The 21,170-nt window shown below is 43.6% G+C and overlaps 1 protein-coding gene across 10 annotated transcripts in view; it reads right to left on the reverse strand.

The window, feature by feature from the left end:
* Window positions 1-12,199: 12,199 nt before the first annotated feature.
* The window catches only part of SNAP47 (synaptosome associated protein 47), a 32,392-nt gene continuing 23,421 nt past the window's right edge, over window positions 12,200-21,170 (reverse strand). For all 10 annotated transcript variants that reach the window (XM_061587372.1, XM_061587369.1, XM_061587371.1 and 7 more), the window contains one exon: window positions 12,200-16,781. In XM_061587372.1, coding sequence (XP_061443356.1) covers window positions 16,635-16,781 — 147 coding nt within the window. In that variant the 3' untranslated portion in view covers window positions 12,200-16,634. The remainder of the gene's footprint in view (window positions 16,782-21,170) is intronic.

Below are 21,170 nucleotides of genomic sequence, written 5' to 3' on the forward strand. Positions count from 1 at the left end.
CATCCTGTTCTTGATGGGGTTACACTCCCCTTGAAGGAACAGGTTCGTAGCTTGGGAGTTATTTTCAATTCTTCCTTGTCTCTCGAGGCCCAGGTGGCCTCGGTGGCACGGAACACTTTTTACCATCTTCGACTGGTAGCCCAGCTACGTCCCTATCTGGACAGTGATGACCTCGCCTCAGTTGTTCACGCTCTGGTAACTTCTAGGTTGGACTACTGCAATGTGCTCTACGTTGGGCTGCCCTTGAAGATAGTTCGGAAACAACAGCTAGTCCAGAATGCAGCGGCCAGACTACTGACGCGGACCAGAAGGTCTGCTCATATAACACCTGTTCTGGCCCGTCTGCACTGGCTTCCTATTTGTTTCCGGGCTAAATTCAAAGTGCTGGTTTTGACCTATAAAGCCCTACATGGCATGGGACCGCAATACCTGGTGGAACGCCTCTCCCAATACGAACCTACCCGTACACTGCGCTCGACATCTAAGGCCCTCCTCCGAGTCCCATCCCATCGAGAAGCTCGGAGGGTAGTGACCAGAACCAGGGCCTTCTCGGTGGTGGCCCCCGAATTGTGGAATAGTCTCCCCGATGAGGTACGCCTGGCGCCGATGCTGCTATCTTTTTGGTGCCAGGTGAAAACCTTTTTATTCTCCCAGGCATTTTAAAATGTATTTTAATAATTGTTTTTATAGTGTATTTTAAACAGTATCTTATTATTGTTATATTTTGATGTTGCTTGGTTTTTGTTGCTTGTTGTTTTGATTTTTGATTCTGTTATATTTACTGTATTTATATATCTTGCTTGTTTTATCTTTTATGTACACCGCCCAGAGAGCCTTTTTGGCTTAGGGCGGTATATAAATTAAATTAATTAAATAAATAATAATAAATAAATAATAAAAAGCAGTTCCAACACAAATGCAGACTGGGATAAGGTCTCTACTTAAAAGTCTTGTTGAAAGAAGATGGTGAGCGTGAAGGCTCCATTCAGGAACCACGGACAACAGCCATTGATGGACCTGTGCTCTAATACCTTTTAAAAGCTTATCTAAGCCTATAGCCACCTCCACATTTTGCAGCAGCCACTTCCATATGTTGATTATCCATCATATGAAGTGCTTTCTATTGTCTGTCCCTGAACAGAAAGCCAATCAACTTCACGAGATGATCCCAACTTCTGGTGCGGGGATGGGAAACCTGCGACCTTCCAGATCTTGTTGGAATCTCATCAACCCTAACCATTGGCTGTGCTGGACAGAGCTGCTGGGGGCTGAAGTCCAACAACATCTGGAAGACCACAGGTTTCCCATTCCTGAACTAGAGAACAAGGGCTGTCAAAGACAAATCCTTCAGCACTCTGACAGTTCTCAAGGAGTAAACAACATTCCAACACCTGAGCCTTCAGGTGTCACCAAAATCTGGAGGGCCACAGGTCCCCCAGACCTGTTCTAGCGTTATAATGAGAGAGGGAGAAGATATATCTTTCCCCTTTATCCACAACATTCCATGGGGATCAGATCCTGAAGCAGATTCTGGGCTGATCTCCAAACTACAGATGTTACAATTCGAGATGGTGGCTCTCAGGAGATGTCAATCTGTTCCAAGAAATTCTGCTAACAGTTCGCTCTGTTTGGTGTGTGTGTTTTTAAGAGACTCAGAGAAGCTAACTACCCAGCATTCCATGAGTCAGTTTGGCTCACCACATAGAGCAATTTCATTGGGAAAAACATCACTGCTCATGGCAACCCATTCCCCCCTCCATGTCTATTTTCAATTTTCACTTTAAAATTCCTTCGCTTTAACAAAGAAACATTAATAAAGAGTCTTGCTATTTAAAAGGGTAAATACAGCACATCACTGTTGGGGAGGGAATATTTTCAAGTTTATTATTTCATAAGGGAAACATGTTTTAACACAATGGCAAAATATCAAGGGGTCAGTAGACAAAAGTGAGGAAAGGGGGGGTTACGCCCTTAACAACAAATGAACAAACTCTTATTTATATTTGCATTTATATGCATCTTTGTGTTTATGCTCATATTGATTCTGGAACTCGCCAGCTTCATTTCAAAGCCATCTGCACTCAAATGCCGACCTCTTTTTTTTGTTTTTGGTCACTAATGATCCTAACCCCCATAATGAGCCCATGCTGAATGGCTTTCTTTTAAACAGGCTGTTGTAGTCCTTTATTAACAGAGTTTGCTGAGAAGTAAGGAACAGTACTGTGCAGTAGTGCTCATGGCAAATAGATTGAGATCAGGCCAAAGGTCCTTCTAGTCCAACATCCTGTTTAATAATAATAATAATAATAATAATAATAATAACAACAACAATAACAATAATAATGATAATGATAATAATAAAAATTTTGTTATCTGCCTCTCACCTGGAATGTGGGTCCCGAGGCAGATTACATGGATTTAAAAGTACAAAGCATACATAAAACCATACAGAGATTTAAAAATACAAAAACATGCAAAAAAACCATACATAAATCCATAAAATCCTTGAAAACATCAGTACAATGGCATAAAGGGTAGAAATTTAACCAAATACTTGCATAAAAAGATGGGCCTTCAGCAGCCATCTAGAAACAAGAAGAGAGGGGACTGATCTTTCCTCACAGGGGAAGGTAATCCATAGTCTAGGGGCCATGACAGAGAAGGCTCTGTTGTATTTGCCAGTTGGGGTTCAGATGTAGTAGGCACTCACAACAAGGCCCCTTCCCTGGCTTTCTAGTGATGGGCATGACTAATGAATGGAAGGTGGGCAGGCAGATACCTAGGTTCCAAGTCGTTTAGGCCTTTAAATGTCAAAAGCTGCACCTTGAATTATACTCTGAAGCAAACTGGGAACCAATGTAGTTCTTTTAGCACAGGCGTAATGTGCTCAAGGCAGCTCTTTCTGGTTAACATCCTGGCAGCCACATTTTGAACCAGCTGAAGCTTCCAAGCAGTCTTCAAAGGCAGCCCCACATAGAGTGCATTAAAAAGGTAAAGGTGAAGGTGTCCCTCCACTTATAGTGCGAGTCGTTTCCGACTCTTAGGGTGACATCTTGCAACGTTTACTAGGCAGACCGTATATATGGGGTCAGGGTGGGATTGCCAGTTCCTTCCCTGGCCTTTCTTTACCCTCCAGCATATGCCGGGTACTCATTTTACCGACCATGGATGGATGGAAGGCTGAGTGGACCTTGACCCCTTTTACCGGAGATTCGACTTCCTCCTTCTGTTGGAATCGAACTCCAGCCATGAGCACAGCTTCGGCTGTGTTACCGCCGCTTACCACTCTGAGCCACGGAGGGCAAGAGTGCATTACCATAATCCAAATGTAAGGTGACTAGAGCATGGGTGAGAGTGGTCAGATCTGAGCATCCAAGATAGGGCTACAGCTGGTGCAATAGCCAAAGCAGAGTGAAAGCTCTCTCCACCACCACGACTACCTGATCCTTTAGTAGGGTTGCCAGGCTCAGGGCCTGAGAATGATTCTGTTTCTTTAAGAGATGAGAAAATTCAGCCAAGTGCAGGTTTTCTTGCAACACTATAATGGGAAAAAGCACAAGGTGAAATTCTCCCTTCCCCCTGCACAACTTTTAAAGATACAGAAGACCTCTTGGTTGCCAGGCCCAGCCTCATAAAAATTCATCAGAATCGTCGTGTGAATTTCCACTAATATACACATTTGTTAGCATTTTCACCTAATATACACATTTTTTGCACAGCAGACTTCCTTAATATACTGCATTTTTGTTTTCTCCCACACACACACTAACAATATGCATTTTTTGTGCAAATTACTTAGCTGGAGAAGTGTGGTTTTCAAAGGACGGCTGTGTTTCAGGTCCCATATTGTTTTGGAAAGTTCACATTAAATAGACTCGCCTTTAAATGTGAACTGAATCGAATTTCTCCCTCATGCCTAGTGTCAAATGGCCAGCATGGCTGGCCCTCAACCTGCAGAGGCAGGAGCGTGTGGCTCCTTTCTCATGCATTGCCAGCAATGGGGAAGGTCCTGTGGTTTCCCTCTGGTTCCACACACAGGGAAAGATGAAGATAACCATCCCATCCCATAATAGGCAGAGCCCTGCTTGGTCAAACCAAGGTTGCATCTTAGGGTTGCCAGGTAGGAAGCATCCCAAAACCTAAGATGTCACAGGGCGTGCCCTAGTGACATCATGTTTTATTTAACTTGTGCCTCTTTTTGTTGTTTGGTTTTGTGAACAGCTTCCTCTGCCATGTGTTGTCTGCTCCTAACTTGGGGAGGGGCCAGAACTTGAGTTGCATGCAGAAGTTGCCAGATTCATTCCTAGCATCTCTGGTTAATTAGATCAGGGAGCAGGTGATGAATGAGATTCCTCGTGTGTCTGGCTGTATTCTCTATTGATTTGGGATGTCCCCTCATGGATGTGCCAGAAAACTGGAGATCCAGGGACAGAGGGGTGATTAGCCCTGAGATCCGGAGAGCACCCCCAAAAGCCGGAGTCTCCGGCCGAAAGCCAGAGATCTGGTAACCCTAGACCTAATAATCCTGTGCACTGTCCTCTTGGGCCAATCTGGGGAACACCTGACCCAGATCTGAGCCTGAATCAGTTTGGGGGTGGAGCTAATGTTCAATTAGGGTCTTTCAAACCCTAAGGAAGCATGTGGGGGGAGGGGTGTGGGGGGAGGGGTGTGGGTGGAAGGAGGGACTGCAACTCCTTATTCCCCCCCTCCAACCACACTACACAGGAGGCCTCACTATCACTACCACAAGGCTTCCCTTTCCTCCAGTCTTGGGGGGGGAGAAAGGAGGGTGTGTGAGACCGGGCAAGAAAGGGGGAGGTGCCTTGGTGATCAGAGAGAGGGGGAGGGACAGCCTTGGCAACCTGGAGAAGGGGGAGGTGCCTTGGCAACCTGGAAGAGGGGAGACCTGGGGGAGGGATTGGTGTGCAAAATGTGCCAGGGCAGAGCCGGTAGTAGTTGTAATATTAGTAGTAGTAGTAGTAGTAGTAAATAATAATAATAATAATAATAATAATACAAGGTACCTTCATTTCTTTTTCCATTATGATGCCACATTGATATAACATGGGAATGATTGCACACCCATGCAGATTCACACACTGTAGTCACAATCATTGTGTCAGATTTAAGGATCTCTACAGATGTTCTTTTGTCTCCCCCTCTTCCCCCCTTTTTCCAGAGGTGAAAATATATTAAAAATTAACACAAGAGAAATGTTTCAAAACCAAGATAATGTGTGTATTTACCAAGGAATGGGGTCCGGATGGACCACACATTCAGAGTATTTCACCCCCCCCCAGCTTCTTCCAAATTTCTTTTGCATTCTTTATAGAGCAATTTGGGGGGAGAAAGGCATTTGAAAAGTGAAGATTCTTGCACTCAAAATGGGCACTAGCATATGCACGGTATGCTGGCATACATGGGCATGGAGGGGGCAGGTGCAGAGTGCCATGCAAGTGTATTTAAAATTAATTATTTGATGGAGTGTGCTCACAAAGAGCAGCCTACCCCCCAACCGGCTGCATTCTATATGTTGTTGAACTCCAGCTCCCATGAGCCCCGGCCAGCAGGGCCAATGGTCAGGGATGATGGCAGTTCTACTCCAATGCAGCACTGACTGACAGCTTTGAGGAAGAGGCCTCTCCCTCCCCTACCTAGATGCCACAGATTGAACTTGGAACTTTCTGCATGCACATCAGATGCTGTACCCACTGCCCCACGGCCCATCCCCAAGTGGGCAGAGGGCTCTTGCACTCAGGTCCTGCTTTTGGCTTCCCAGAGGCATCTGGTTGGCTACTGCGAGAACAGGACTCTAGACTAGATGAGCCTTTGCCCTGATCCAGCAAGGCTTTTCTTACGTCCTTAATGCTCTCTCAAAAGAACCCTCTTTCCATTGCCTCTGCAGCTGATGTCCCTCTTCACTTTGCCTTATCTCCCTGGTGGCAAACCTCCCCTTCTCTCTCTGCCGCTTGTTTGCTTTTCCTTGGTACACCTGGATGGACCCCCTCCATCAGAGTTTGTTCCCACTTGACTCAACAGGCATGAGTGAATAATTTGCAAGCACTTTTGGTTAGTTCCTGGGCAAAGAGGAAGCGGTGGCAGATGCTTATCTCGAAATGCATGGAAAGCTTTTAAGCTGGGCCCATTTGCATGAAAATGAACCTCTCATTTCCCTCTCCACCACGCTTGACCTTGCTCTTCTAGAAATGGGTGAGCCGGGGGTGGGGGAGGGAGAGCACTGTAGTTTCTGGATGAGGAAGTAGCATGCCTCTTGCGGAGAATTCCAGCTTCTCTTCCCTGGTCTGATTGGATGAGAGATCCCTCTCAAAGAAAAAGGAGGACCAATCAGAATGCATTGACATCAAGGGGGCTGGTATACATGGCTGGCCTGTCCCCTACTAGATTCTGCTCATGGTAGCTGGGTTAGAGAGAGTCCTTCAGGATCAGGCCAATGGCCCCTCTAGGCCAGCATCCTGTCCTCACAACGGCCAAGCAATGCCCTAATGGGAAAGGCCACAAGCAGGCCGTGGGTGCAACAGTGCTCTGCCCTCCTGCAGTTTCCCACAACAGCTGTTCAGAGGCATATTGCCTCCAAGAGTGAACGTAGAACACAGCCATCATGGCTAGTAGCCATTTGATTGCCTTCATTTGTTCTATTTATTTATTACATTTATTTACTGCCCCATAGCCGAAGCTCTCTGGGTGGTTTACATTAATTAAATCTGTCTAGCCCTCGTTTAAAGCCGTCCTGGTTGGTTGCCATTACCGCCCCTTGTAGGAGTTAATTCCATCGTTTTAACTTCTCTGCCATGTGACGAAATATTTTCTTTTGTCCATCTTTAACCTTCCAACATTCAGCTTCCCTGGATGGTCCCACTGGGTTCTAGTGCTATGAGGTAGGAAAGCGTGCTTTCCATCCACTTCCTCCAAGAACACTGTGCTCGCTTTGCCATCTCTTACGATCTTTCCACAGCTGCAGCAAGGCAGATGTTAAGCAGTCCTCCAGAGCTGGTTTGGAAATTATTTTCAAACAGGCCTGGAGAATAATGTAAAATCGTACATTAAATGGTCAAATTAAAACCCTATTATAACGAAATTAAACTGGACGCCCAGGGGACAAACTTCCTGACACACTTGCAGGAAAACATCCTCTCTCATTCTCACTCTTTTTTTTTGGGTTGCGAGGATGATCCTCAGGGAGAAAAGCATCTGGTACAAACGTCTGAACTCAAAAGTCTTCCCCACCTGTTCCTGGCAGAGACTCAACCCCCCTTTTTTCGCTTTTCGCCAGGCTCTCATGAAACGTCTGAGGCAAAGGACCCTGTAAAAACAGGCAGTAAGTGACTTCCCACCTATAACCCACAGGCATGGACTCTCTCTCAAATCTCCTGCTAGGTGGGACTGAGGAAGGAGACTGGATCAATGAGTTCAGCTGGGTCAATCACAGAAGCAGTGGCATGGTTTCGTTCCATTTATTTCCTGTGCAAAAAAAAAATGGCACACACATCTATGGTGTCAGATCAGCTAAGAACATTCAAGATAGCAGAGCAATACCACTGTTGCGTAGATAAGAGCAGGCTAAAATAGAGACACAGAGTAGAAGCAGAGATGGTATGCCTATGAACGTTCATTCTGCACTTACAAGGAATTGATCCTTCACCTACACTTTGGAACTCCCTGCCCATTGATATTATTAGGCAGGCATCTTTCCGATAATGTTTTCAATTCCTGCTAAAGGCTTTTTTTCTTTAAGCAAGACTTTTGATTGATAATACTGCTGCTTTTTTTTTTAGAAAAAATGTTAACTTTTTTTAGCATCTCATTGTAAAGGTATTTTAATGTATATTTTACCATTTATGTAAACCACTGAATTATTGATTATAAACTACATAAATTCTTAGATAAAATTAAAAATCCTGATACATTCCCACACATGACCTTTGCTCTTCCCACTCCTTTGCCACCCACCCTCAGCCATCCAGAGCTCCTTCCTTCCTTCCTTCCTTCCTTCCTTCCTTCCTCCGAGAACTGAAGAAAATGTGTGTGATGCCTCCTCCGTTCCTCCAATTCCTTCCCCTTAACCCACCTTTTCTATGAAGCCTTTGGCATAAGCCTCTAGTCTCCATATTCTACTTTGGCCTCCTCCATCCTGCAGGCTGCCCGCTGTTTTTAGCTACAAGATCTTGAGTGTGACAGAGCCGTTGCACTCCGGTCCCACTTGTGAGCTTCCTGTGGGGCATCTGGCTAGCTACAGGATACTGGACTAGATGGGGCTTTGGTCTGATCCAACAGGGGTCTTCCAACGTTCTTAACATCTTTGCTTATTGTTTCTCACCTAGGCTGCTTTTCCCCTTAGAACGTGCAAGGCGGCTTACATGGAGCATTTTGTAGGAACATTGCTGAGGAAGAGGGAATGCTGTGGGGGTGTGGGGGGGGCAGAATAAAGAAAGGAGGTGAAAGGCTGGCTGATAATGTTGTGTTTTGTTCAGGGCCTTCAATGTGTTTTTAATTTAGCCATTTATATGGTGGGGAAGGTTGTTTACAGCCATGAAGTCACAGATACAGACAGAGAAGGTAATTGTGGGCACAGCTGTCTCATGCTTGCCAAGCACTCCCTTCCATTACGGCACATTTATTTGGCCGTGCCGCTGCCAAGCCACCCAATGCCAGAGGCAGGAAAAGGGAAAAAGGGAAGGGGGGCGAGAAGGAACAATGTGAAGCAAAATAATGCTTTGGCTCGAGGGGCATTTCGAAAGTGGATCCCATAAGGCTCCAGCAGGGATGTGAACACTGCCGTTCGTATCAGGTGAGAAACGAAGACGACGTCATGAAGTAAATTGAAGCTGCAGAATCGTAGCTTCACCATGCCATGGTGGAATTCTACAACACAAGAGATTTTATTTATTTTATTTAAAAATTTTCAATCCTGCCCTTCTACCCTATAATAGGGCACTCAGGGCGGCTTACAAAAATAAAATCAAACACGTACATAAAACATAAGATGTTTCCCAACTCCGTGCTCCACTCAGTACTGTAATGGATGGGGACATTTGCAGGAAACGTTTGCAGGAAATCAGTAGGCAGGAAAGGGGAGTGAACCCTCTCCCCCTCTCCGGGATGTCACCCACTCATTTGGGCTCTAGAACCAGAAAAGCAAGCCCAGCAGAGAGATGGGCGAAGATCTTGGTTGAAGCATATTTGTACCCCAATCAAAAGGGCAGTTGAAAAAATGTTGCTTCACATTTAGGATCCAATTGTCATTGCTCGAGACTTAGAATTCTTTCCCCAAATCAGATGGGGCTGGGCCATGCACTGGATTTTGCCAGATGATCTTCCAAGTGCAGCAATTCCTCCTGTCCCCTAGAGCGTGACGGCCAAAAGGTCCATACAAGCAAGGGGTCAGAGTCTCCCACTGGATGCAAATGGGAAAGCAAAGGGAAGAAAGGTTGGCTCCCGTGGGTGCAGGGACACAATCAATAGACTAAAATACAGAAAAGGCTACTTTCCTACCCTCGATCGAGGCTAGCAAGATGCACACAATTCCCCCCCACACCTGATAAAATCTCTGAAGTCCATGACAATTCACAGCTTCACCAGCATTCCAACAAGAAATATTCAGTGACATCAAGATTCCAACTAAGGAAAGTGAGTGTCAGCTCTTGATTTTTGAAAAATGTCCCCGATAAACACAAAGTAAAAAAAAAAAAAAGGAACTGTCAAGGAGCAGCTGAAGTTATAGTACAGAACCAACCATGTTGCTGAACAAGAATGAGAGTAGAAAAAATAGATATATGAAGCTGTCTTCTATCAAGTCAGGCATCAAGCAAGAGTATGGTCCTTACTCTGACTGGCTGTGGTGGTCCTAGTTCTCAGCTGGATGTTTTTATATACTCTTCTACTTGGAATTCTTTTCATGGGAGACTAGGGTTTTCCACATGCAGAACATGCTGTAGCACTGAGCTATGGCCCTTCCCAAAGCACATGGGAGTTTCTCAGAACAAGAAGGGAAATGGAGGAATGGGAGATATAAATATCGCTGGCTTTGCTGATGGGAGAAATGTGTAGAGAATGTGTGGTGAAGAAGGAATATGGAAGGGCGGGAAACCCTGCCTTGGGCTTTGAAGGCCACAGAGGAAGGGAAGAGGTTTTGAGGACAGCAGGAGATTACGCATTTTGAGGTCCATAGCGCCACTCCATAAATCCTCTCCAGTGCTCAACTCATGTTCTCAACTGTCCCGTCCAGACTACCTCCACACCTTTGGTTTTCCCAAGAGTGACCTTGCTGTTTTGAACACACTGTCCACTGCTGCAGCCAAGTCCAACACTTGAGAGGAAAGGGAAAACCTTACAACCCCCCCCCCCCAGAATAATCTTCATGGCCACAAGACATGTGGGGAATGCCACAAATGAGAGGGAAGAAGATCCAAGCGCAGGCCTGTTCTTCAGCTGGCTATATTAGAGAAGAAACCACACTAAAGGACGTAGGGGGACATTGTCCTATCGAAGGCTGATTCTTGCCCCACCTCATGCCGTCAGCTGTCTCAAGCATCTCTCCCATTTTATAATATATTGCACATTACCATGCCCTGTCTGCGTTCCTGGGGCATCTCAGAGCCACAGAGAGCCAGATGGTTCCCATTGAGGCTCAGTCTTGGCATGTTAACAAGACCCAGCTACAGATCTCGCTCCTTGCGTATTGGGCGTCTCCCCTCACTCATCGCCGTCACCTCCCATCCATCTGAGACAAGCACTGTGTCTGTTTGCTCCAGACAGGCCCACATAGCAGCTTCCCTAGTACTTAAGGAAGCTTGGAAATGGAAGGATGGGAGGCCTTGCTTGCCAAAGCTGACACATGGGGTCCTTCAGAAATTCCCTGCTCCACACCTCAAATCTGATAGTGTATCACCAGTGCTGTGCTGTGCCTATTCTAAACAGGCCAAATTCTGCACCAAGGAAAATGGAATTCTGCAATGTGTAGCAATTTGGCAAATTTCTACAATTCCTGCATAATTGATTGTGGTTTTGCTAATCATAGGGAACAACAAACTTTGATGCAGGAAATCGAAGCCCTGCCCCCCATATTCAGCCACATCTCTGATTTATGAAATCTCCACAGGCTTTTCTCTCATATTTTAAAGTCCATTTTTGCAGGCCTATGACCTAGAAATTGGCTTAAAAAAATAAAAATGTTTTATGGAACCCGAATTCTTCACTCAATGCTACATTTGGCACCTTTTCTGCTCTTTTGCAGAATCACAGCATACATTGAACTCCCTGGTGCATGACATACGATGGGGCATACAGAATAGGAAAGGGATTAGGCATAGACAACTCAGCATGTGTGAACTGAATGAGTCAGAGGTGTACTCAGCGCACATTATTTATGTAGCACCGTTAACATGCACGAGGCCAAGGGGCTTACAGTCTAAATCCTCATACAGCAGTAACAGAGAAAGTGTAGAGAAACAGAGGTAGTGGTAAGCAAGGTGAGGATACGTGGCTATTTCAGTTACATGTACCTAGGCTTGGTTTCAGTAGAACAGCTTTCCTCAATCTGGTGGCCTCCAGCTGTTTTTGGCTAAAAGTTCTATCAGCCCCAGCCAGTTGCCCAGAACAGGTTGGGGAAGGCTACAGTACAATATGGAGACTAGGGGCTTATTCCAAAGGGTTCATGGAACAGGCGGGTTAAGATGAGGCATCACACACACATTTTCTCAGAGGCAGTTCTTGGTATAAGGAACAGGAAGGAAGAAACTCTTTGTACGGCTGCTGGGTGGTGAAGAAGCTGGAAGAGCAAAGATCACATGTATGGATAAATTTATTTATTATTTGATTTATATCCCGCCCTTCCTCCCAGTAGGACCCAGGGCTGCATCAGGTTATGTATCAGGTTATAAGAGCAGAGATATAAAGAGGACAAGGCAGTCTTATTCTGCCTGAGAAATCCAGAGATGGGTAATGAATTCCTGTTCAGATTTGAGTTAGTAGAACAATTCACTTGAAATTTGCCTTGTCTTCATGGCAGACCTTCAACTATCTACATGAAGACAATAGACAGGGAAAGCTCTGCATGAAATCGAGCCCTCATACAATTTAGCATGACAAGGTATACATTCTTTAAAACAGCCATGGTCTAAAGATTCCAAAAGTTGTCCGACACCAACATTTCCATAACAAAAACAACAGCCTCCTATTCCAGTATATTCCACCGTTTTAATAACAGGAAAGAATGCGCTGCAACATCCAAATTCAAACTTGAAAAATCATTTTGAACACATTCTAAACAAAGCTATTTGACAAAACCTCCAAAAGTCAAGGAATCCAAATTCAATCATTACCATTTGGGCTCCCCCTGGGAGGAAGGGCAGGGTATAAATTTAATAAATAAATAAATAAATAAAAAAACGCAACTCATGAAAGATAAAAACAAAAGCAAGGCCTTTAAGAGAAAAAGGTAAACATAAACTAATAAAGTGCAGGTGCTGTGTACAGTTGATGTCATGAGCCCCATGGAGTGATCAGGAGGTGGAAGAAACAGAATGGGATCTGGGGGAGGGGCCCAGTGGGTTGCAGCAGTGGCGGACTGAAACAGGCGGCTTTGGCACTTTTGGCAGTCAGCGCTCCATCCCCTTAGCTCCAGTTACAACTAAGAAGGGATGTCTGACAACGTCAGTCCCTTCTCCCCCAATCTACCCTCCCTCTTCGTCTGAGCTGTCACCGTGCATGCCTCTTAAGAGGAGGAAGAGCCGGAGACTCAGTCTGAGATGGTGTCTATATCAATTAAGTGCCAACGTCATCACCAAGGATGTGCAGGCATGCACAGAGAGCGCCAGGTTTTCAACTTAGGAGTGCTTGTTTGTGCACACAATCCCATTCAGAGAAACTTTCCCCATGCAAACAGAAAGCCCACCGTGAGCCTACTTACAGGATCTCAAAGGGCATGTCTAATTGCTGCAACAACATCTTAGTTTCAGTAACCATTTCAAGTTAGGCTGCAAAGAGATGCAGAATCTTGTGTGACCTCTAAAGCTGATTTATGAAACACTCTAAGCTGAAATTCCACATTAAACATAATGGGAGAAAAACACACCACTGAGTTTGAATCCAATGGGGTTGGCCAGGACAGTCAGTCACTGTCCCTGTATTTGGGTGTGTTTGCACAATCTCATTTTATGCAATCTAGGACATCGACAGGTCAATGGGCTTATATTCTGCACCATTATCAGGAAGCCTCAGTAATGGAAAAAATCACACTGCATTATTTGAATTCCACAAAGTAGTTAGATACATTTGCTTAAATACAATCCCCTTCCCCCCAAATCCAAGTATTTTGGTATATGTATATATGATAACAATGATCTTACATTTCCTTTAAACGGGCATTAGTAGTTTAATTCCCTGATTTTTTGTCAGTTGGAGTCTTTTCAATTCTGCCTTAAATTCTGAACTCTAAAAAATTTTGCAGCGAGTTCGGAACAGCCAGTATTGGTTTTACAGTAATCAACATGGAAGCATAACTGTAATTCTTGAGATCTATTTTTTTCCTTTTCTCATGCAAAAGTATCATGGGAAATGTGGTTTCCAACAAGATCATTTAATCCTGTGGAAATTTGGCCTTTTGTTGTCACACAAATGATTCTTACAAACAATATGCTAAATACCCAAAGTCTTGTAAACGTAAGATTCTTCTCACATTAAGACAAAGGTGACTTACAACAGACAAGCACCAAAGCAGCACTTGGACTGCATTATTTACTGCACTGCATATGAAGTAACCTGTATATTACTATGTTTAGAAAATTGTCCTGCATGCAGGCTGACAGAATCATATGCACCAACAAACCAATAACTAAAATGGGTATTAACACAGTTCAAAGACAGACAAGTTAGCATTATGATTTAGGTTCATTATGGAGGTCTTGACTTATGATGTCAAGGTCATCCGCCACTAAAGGCTGCACGACCCCATGATTGTTTTATTCTCAGATGGGCATTCAAAAAATGTTTAATGGGTTTGCTACTTAATTACTATAACAACAAAAATCAAACTAGCGGTAGTAAACCACTTCATGATAAGTGTCTTGATATATAGCACCAAGAATCTTCCTTCGCTTGACTAAATGAAGGCAGAGTCCCACAAAGATCATTTACATCATGGTAACCTGACCTCAAAGGAATCACTAGATAAAATGGCATCTAGGTAATGGGATGCTCTACAACCAATCAGCTCTGGCCAAAGAAAACTCATGGCGCAATGAGCTGGTCACTAATGTGCCAAAGCACTTTCTAGTGCTGAGTCAAAATGGGGCTTGGAGGAAGTGTCCCTATGAACACTTTTGCCCCCCACAAAACTCACACCTCTTTTAGCAATTTTTGAATGCTTTGCAAAAAAAAGGCGGGGAAGAGGGAGCATGCCTCCGCTGCTGAAGTAACCAGGCCAACGTTCCTTCACTGTGATCAAATCATGCATATAGCTAACAAGTTAGGATAGAATGTGGTGGGGGATGCATGTCTGAAAGCACACCCAATGAAAGTAATATAGTACGAGTGTAATTGGCAGGCAACATACATGAGATTAAATGGATGACATCACAGACAGAGGTGTAGCTGAATGAGGCTGTCGCCCATATGTACCGCAGTGCTTTCAATGGATGGGCACATGCCTCTAGAAAGATACTGCCCCAACATAGCTACATGCAGCTATGTATCATTAGATCTGGTCCCAGTGGAAATTTTGCAGAATAAAAGCAACAGTACAGCAAGACAGGGAGCATCAGCCCAGCTAGCTAGTAAATGCGCTACATTTCCGTTATTTCCCCACATTCAGAGGGAAGGCCAAGGGCTTTGCTTGCCAACCAGGACATTATCACAGGGACAAAACTGATGTTTTCATGTTTGATATGTGATCCCTGACTAGCTGGGATCACACAGAATCCCTTGTGCACAAAAGCAGCAGCAAATCAGAGTGACATTAGCTGCAAACAAATGCAGAAAATGTGGGAAAGAGCTGAAAGTAGAATTGTTCCAAGGATTCTACCCCAACCAACCACCCTGCCTTTTCGAAATGTAATTTGTGCACTGAAAATGGAACCTCACCACATTTTGGCACAGTTCTACTCTTTCTTTAAACTACTATTTCAGCAATTTAACCTAGAAGTGTAATTGGCAGGCAATATACATTAGATTAACATTAAAAGACAGCCAAAACAGATTTTTGTCTGTAATGTTCAATAAATCTACCAAAACTTCTAGCTGAAATGTAGAAAGTGAAACATCTTTAGTTTATAACTTGCAACTGCTCCGCAATTCAAATTCTAGTGCCAAAGCAATCACTCAATTGAGCATGTAATCCACAAATGTTAATCCTGGATCCCAAGTTTCTCATTGACTCTAGGGTTTCCAGAACTAAAAATTCTAAATCTACAAATTCAACTTTTAGAACTAGTTTTGACATACGACACATGGTTATGCCAAAGTAAACACAGAATAGTATCGAACCACTGTGTTCAACACCAGAGAGAGACCCCTCCCCCCAAAAAAAACCCCTGGATTCTTCTATACACTATTACATCACATCTAAAACCTTTTGTGAAGCAATTTTTGGCAAAAATTAATCATATCTAGCTAAATAGATTTTATAACAATAGGACCAATGAAGTTCCAATATTTAGTCATTCCCTTTTCAATTATATTAAGTATCTATGGTGTGTCACAAGCATTGAAACTGGCTTTTCAAAGAGAGGTGCTTCACTCGTTGCCTCTTAAGTAACTGTTCAGAAATAGCTGTAGAAATAGAAGAGGATTTCATTTCCAGGTAGGAACTGACAGGTCAATCTAAGGAAATTAACAGGCAATTGCCACTTGGTTAGATGGCTTGAAAAGGAGATTAGGCAAATTGATGCACGATGAGCCTATCCGTAGTTATTGGTCATGATAGCTAAATGGTGCCTCCACGTACAAAAGCATGAAAGCTCTAAAGATAAGATGCTAGAAATAATCATGGCCTTTTCCAGAAGCACCCAGATCACCACTGGTGGAAACAGAACACTGGATTAGATGGACGTTGGGCTCAATCCAGTAGGTCTCTGCCAATGTCATTTTGACCATAGTGATTCACTGATCACATACTGCTAAGGCCAGTCACTCCCTTTAGGGCTGAATAAATGAAGATGCTGAGTTCTGAAAGTACTATTTTAAATTATTAATTACAGTATTGTCAGTCATAAAACAGATCAACTGAGGGAAGTCATGCTTTGCCTTCGTCTCCATGAGCACACTTCACAATTCTCTCAAAAACACAACTGCTGCATTCTTTTAATTCCCTTCCATCATGGGACATATTTTTCATTCAAAAAGCTGCCAATGAACATGCAATGCAGTATTCTCAAATCTGCTGCAAGTCAGGATATTGTCCAGTTCCAACTGTAAAGACAAAGAGCTGACTGTTCACCATAATGTAACAGCACTTCCCCTAATTCAGTGCCAGCCTCTCAAAATCACCTCCATTGTTCAATATTTTCTTCTTGCTGTCATAAGCCCTCTTGAGAGTTCTAACATAAACATCAGAGATCTTATGGCTTGGGCGCCAAGCTGCAAGCGCTGCCTGAACAGTTACAAACAGCTTCTCGTGGGCACTATGTTAACTTCTTCATTCTGCGGTTCTGTTTGTCAATATTCATAGTGGCTCGATCCACAGAAGAAGTGATGCCATCTAGGGCTTCATCCTGCCTTTCCAGTTCCGTCTCAGTTTCCAAGGCTAGGCTCTTGAGCTTCCGGAGAATCTGTCAAAAGACATCAAGGTTAGCATATCAGCACCTCTTGGTTAAGGGTTTTGTCAGTGATTCATCACAGACACTCTCCCCACACACACCCTGCAAAGTCTTCCCCATTCTTTACTCAGGAAAAAAATACCAAAAAAATACATTGTTGGAAGAGACCCAAAACTCATCTAAATAATGTAATCCTATGATTAGTTGATAGGAGGGCTTTCTTTCTCTGTGGAGAGAGTGGATGTATGTAAGTGAATCTATCTGTTGATTAAAATTTTTGTGCTGGATAGGGCAACACTGGTTTGCCAATTTTGTTGATTAAGAATCAATATTAGAAGACTGGAAGGATTATGGTGTACCTCAAGGTCTTCTATACCAATCCGCATCTTATTTCAACATACGAGGTATAGTGGTCTTCATCTTGGATTATTTGGGGTGGGCACTGATGAAGTGTCCCCCAATGCTTGTTTCTAGAAAATCTGGCTGGTTTTTTTAACACATGTATATGCATGTGTAAGCATATAGGTGCATAACCTCTCTCTCATCCAGGCATCATTAATACATGTTTCAACCTGAACAGAAAGCATTTAAAATTATCAACAGGGCAATTTCCTATGCATGTTTACTCAAAAGTAAGTCCATTGTATTCAATGAGACTTACTTCCAGATAACTGAAAATATGATCGCCATCTCAGTGACTAAAATATCACTTCCTTTTGTTCTGCTACACTACCTTTTCCATCTGCAACACAACAGCAACTGAGGCATAACCAGCAACAGTAAAAAAAAAAGGGGGAGGAGTAGAAAAACCCCTTAATTATTCTAGCAGAGAATCTGACAACAGCAATAGTAACTCCTCCTCTTACAGCATATTTGCAACTAGGGCTACTTTGTGAGCAAATGTGGTTTGACTCTGAAGCTGGGCCAAACCTTAAGGCAGGAGGGAGGGGAGAGGTGGGTATTTTGGTGGAGTAAAATGATTACAAGATGTCTAGTCATTGATGTTTAGCAAACTGGCAGAGCCCAAGTGACTCAATGCCCTTTTTACTAAACTCTAATTTGGACAGCGAACTGAAGGATTACAAGTCAAAACAGACAGCCTAATTTTACTGAACAACATGGTAGCATGCACTGGGCAGTCAGCTACTTAAAATCTGATAATTTATCATTAGCCAAAGAATCTCTGTTATCCAAAACCAGCTGGATATAGAAATTCACCCAGCGTCCTCATTTTGCTCCAAAACAATATAATCCAATGAGAAAGAGATGCTCACCAGTGCAATCTTCTTCATGGTTACTCAGAAAGTAAGCCAAACTGTATGAAGTAGGGCTCACTCCCTGGAAAGTTTGCTTAGGATACAGCCTCATTTATCCAAACATTTTTCATCCCATTTTCCCACCACTCCTGGTCATTTAGGATCTCCTCTATTATACTAAAATTCTCCGTCAAGTCCAGAACATTAGGGTTTACATAACATTGTGCTTAAACAATGCTGAATATTGAGGCAACAACAACAGAAAAATGATGGCTTTTTAAAAAAAATTGAATGGTATTATCACCGATTGATTTGTATGCCACTATTTATTGATTTATATACTGCTTACATGCTACAATGGCTTCTAAGCACTATGAACATGGATTAATTTAATGAAAAGGAGAGAAGGAGCATTGTGGCTCAATGTGGTGGCTGCTCATGAGGAAAATCTCCCTAATCTGAAGGGTGATGGCGTTCTGGAACAGGATGCTCAGGGATGCGGAGAAAACAACTGGAGGCCTTTAATAGCAAGTTAAACAAAACCTGTTGGGTTGGTTAATCAATTCAACCATGAGATAATATCCAAGACACTGCTTTATAGCAAATCAAACATTCACAGCTTGAATGTGCCCTGTACTGTCTACACTGACCACTTCTAGCTCTGCAAGCATCTTAGGCAGAGGTCTTGCCCAGCCTCATCCACGAGCTGTTACTGGAGCTGGACAATAATCACCTTCTCATCACAGACGAACATTTTCCCCCACATGAACTGATCTCTCAAAGTCATAAACAGATGCAAAATATCTTTCTATTTCCAATTATGAAAGTGCACATGACACTGACTCTGCCCAATCTCAGTCACAATTATCTTCTGGGAGTGTTTTGCTTGGTATTGTTGTTTTGTGCCTCCAAGTCGACTACGACCTATGGTGACCCTATGAATCAGCGACCTCCAAGAGCATCTGTCATGGACCACCCTGTTCAGATCTGGTAAGTTCAGGTCTGTGGCTTCCTTTGTGGAATCAATCCACCTCTTGTTTGGCCTTCCGCTTTTTCTACTCCCTTCTGTTTTCCCCAGCATTATTGTCTTTTCTAGTGAAAAGACTTGGTACAGCATAGGGAAAATTGATGTGGTAGATTCTGCACAACAACAGGGTCAATCCAGCTTCTTTTGGTACCATACCTCAATTGGTGGGCCATGAAAATGGAGCTGGGTGAAACCATATTACGAGGGCCATTGGGGGACTGGAAAGGTCCAGATCACAGTGGAGAAAAGAACTGAGGTTCACCACTCCCAAGTTTCTATGGTCTGCAAATGTGACAGCAGCAATTCTTTGGCAGAGAAGGATTAACAAAGTGGAAGTAGGAGCACACTAAATTTATTCTTCCAAACCAAAGCTAGAAAACAAGATCCATCCCTTTCTTCAACCACAGCCGTAAGCCTGGGGTAAATGGCAGACAGGGGCACAACTAGAGAAACTCAAGGAGGGCCCCTTCCCTAAATTTATGGCCAACTATCGGTCAACACAGTCCCCAAATGCTGAGTTTTCAATGGAAACATGAAGCCTCCATCAACATGCTTGTGCTGAAGAACCCAGGTGATTTTCCAGATCTAATGAGACACTGGCTTCTTAACCCAACATTTTTAAGGCTGTGTATCTGGGGGTTTGTTCACAGCTTATCAGGGGCTTCTCAAAAAGAAGAACTGTAATGGTGGACCAACGTTCCTAAAAGACAATCTGTCCTCTACTACCCCTACCAAACACAATCAACATGGGCTGATGGTACAGCACAATATGCCTGGCCAGAACTTGATATATATTTTGGATGTGCCCTAGAAGACATCTGGGTAAAACACATTGCCTTGAACATGTGTGAAGGCCTCCTTAGCAGATAAGGTACTGGAAGTTAGAATGTTTAATACCTACCAAACTGCTGGACTGCAATCATTACTGGCTACTTCTGGAAACAGCCTTTCAGCAAAAATGCTGCTGCGCTCCTTCCTTTTCAGTTATACTCAATGGTTCAAACCTATTACTTAGCATAGATTCTTGCGGATTTGCCAAAAGGCAATTCGTTTCCACACTCTCAGTATCCATCACCATGGTTGTGCAGTACAACCAAGGTATGGTTAGGGCTGTCAACATGTGAAATGTGGCTCTTGCCTGAATTACTCCATCGACAGCTGCACATGTGGACACCAGAATGAGGCTTTACCTTCTTGCAAGAGGGGACAGGACCTATCAACACCCACGTGTTCTTTGCATCTCATTCTTCATTTCCTGGAATCTCAGTGCATCTGGTAAAGTAAAACTCTCAGTAAGTGTTGGGTTGCTAAATTGTAATGACCCATCTCTGACTGGTTGAAAATGAAGATGTGTCCTCTCTCAGCCACTCACACCTGTTTTTTGGCCCTGCCACGAGCAGCAGACCAAGATTACATTCTCCAGAAAGGTTACAGAAACTCTCTGCTAAGACAATTAGCAGCTAACAGCTACTTAATTGGGGCTCTAGTGCTGAAGTGGAGCCACTAGACTTTCGAGAAACCTGTTTTTTCATATGAGGGGAAAAAAGGATGCCTTTGGCCTTTGTAATTACAAAATTGTAAAAGGCAAAGGCATGATGTGCTTAAAAGCCTAAGGTGACACTTAAGAGTGAGTGCGCCATGTTGGCTTTGGCTCAGAAATAAGCTGACCTGCTTCCTCCAAGACCAGGAAGTATCTTGGCTTATTTCCAAGCCAAAGCCAAATGCACATTACCATCCTCCATATGCCCCCAAGTGTTACTGTCCCTCCCATCCAGTCTCCTGCTCCCTCCCAGCCTGATGGTATCAAGAATGGTGCTCCAGTCATGGGAGGCTCACCTTTTCTTTCACATTAACATTACTTGTAGACAAGCCCCTCATGACCAAATTTCGCTGGAAACTTTAATTTGTTCCACAAACCCAGATCCTTCTCTAGTATCTCATGAGTCTAAGTGAAAATTGCTTTGAATTGTTTCAGGATTAGGGCAGATCAACCATCCCAATACGTTCTCCAAGTACTACCACCATTTCAGCTCTAGTTGAATATAGTCTGAACCCAAAATCTAACAAGCTTTCACTCTAGACTGCATTCTGCATGCAACTATCCAGCAAGGGAAGGAA

Source organism: Rhineura floridana, chromosome 10, assembly GCF_030035675.1.
Source record: "Rhineura floridana isolate rRhiFlo1 chromosome 10, rRhiFlo1.hap2, whole genome shotgun sequence".
In the NCBI taxonomy this organism is placed as follows: Eukaryota; Metazoa; Chordata; class Lepidosauria; order Squamata; family Rhineuridae; genus Rhineura; species Rhineura floridana.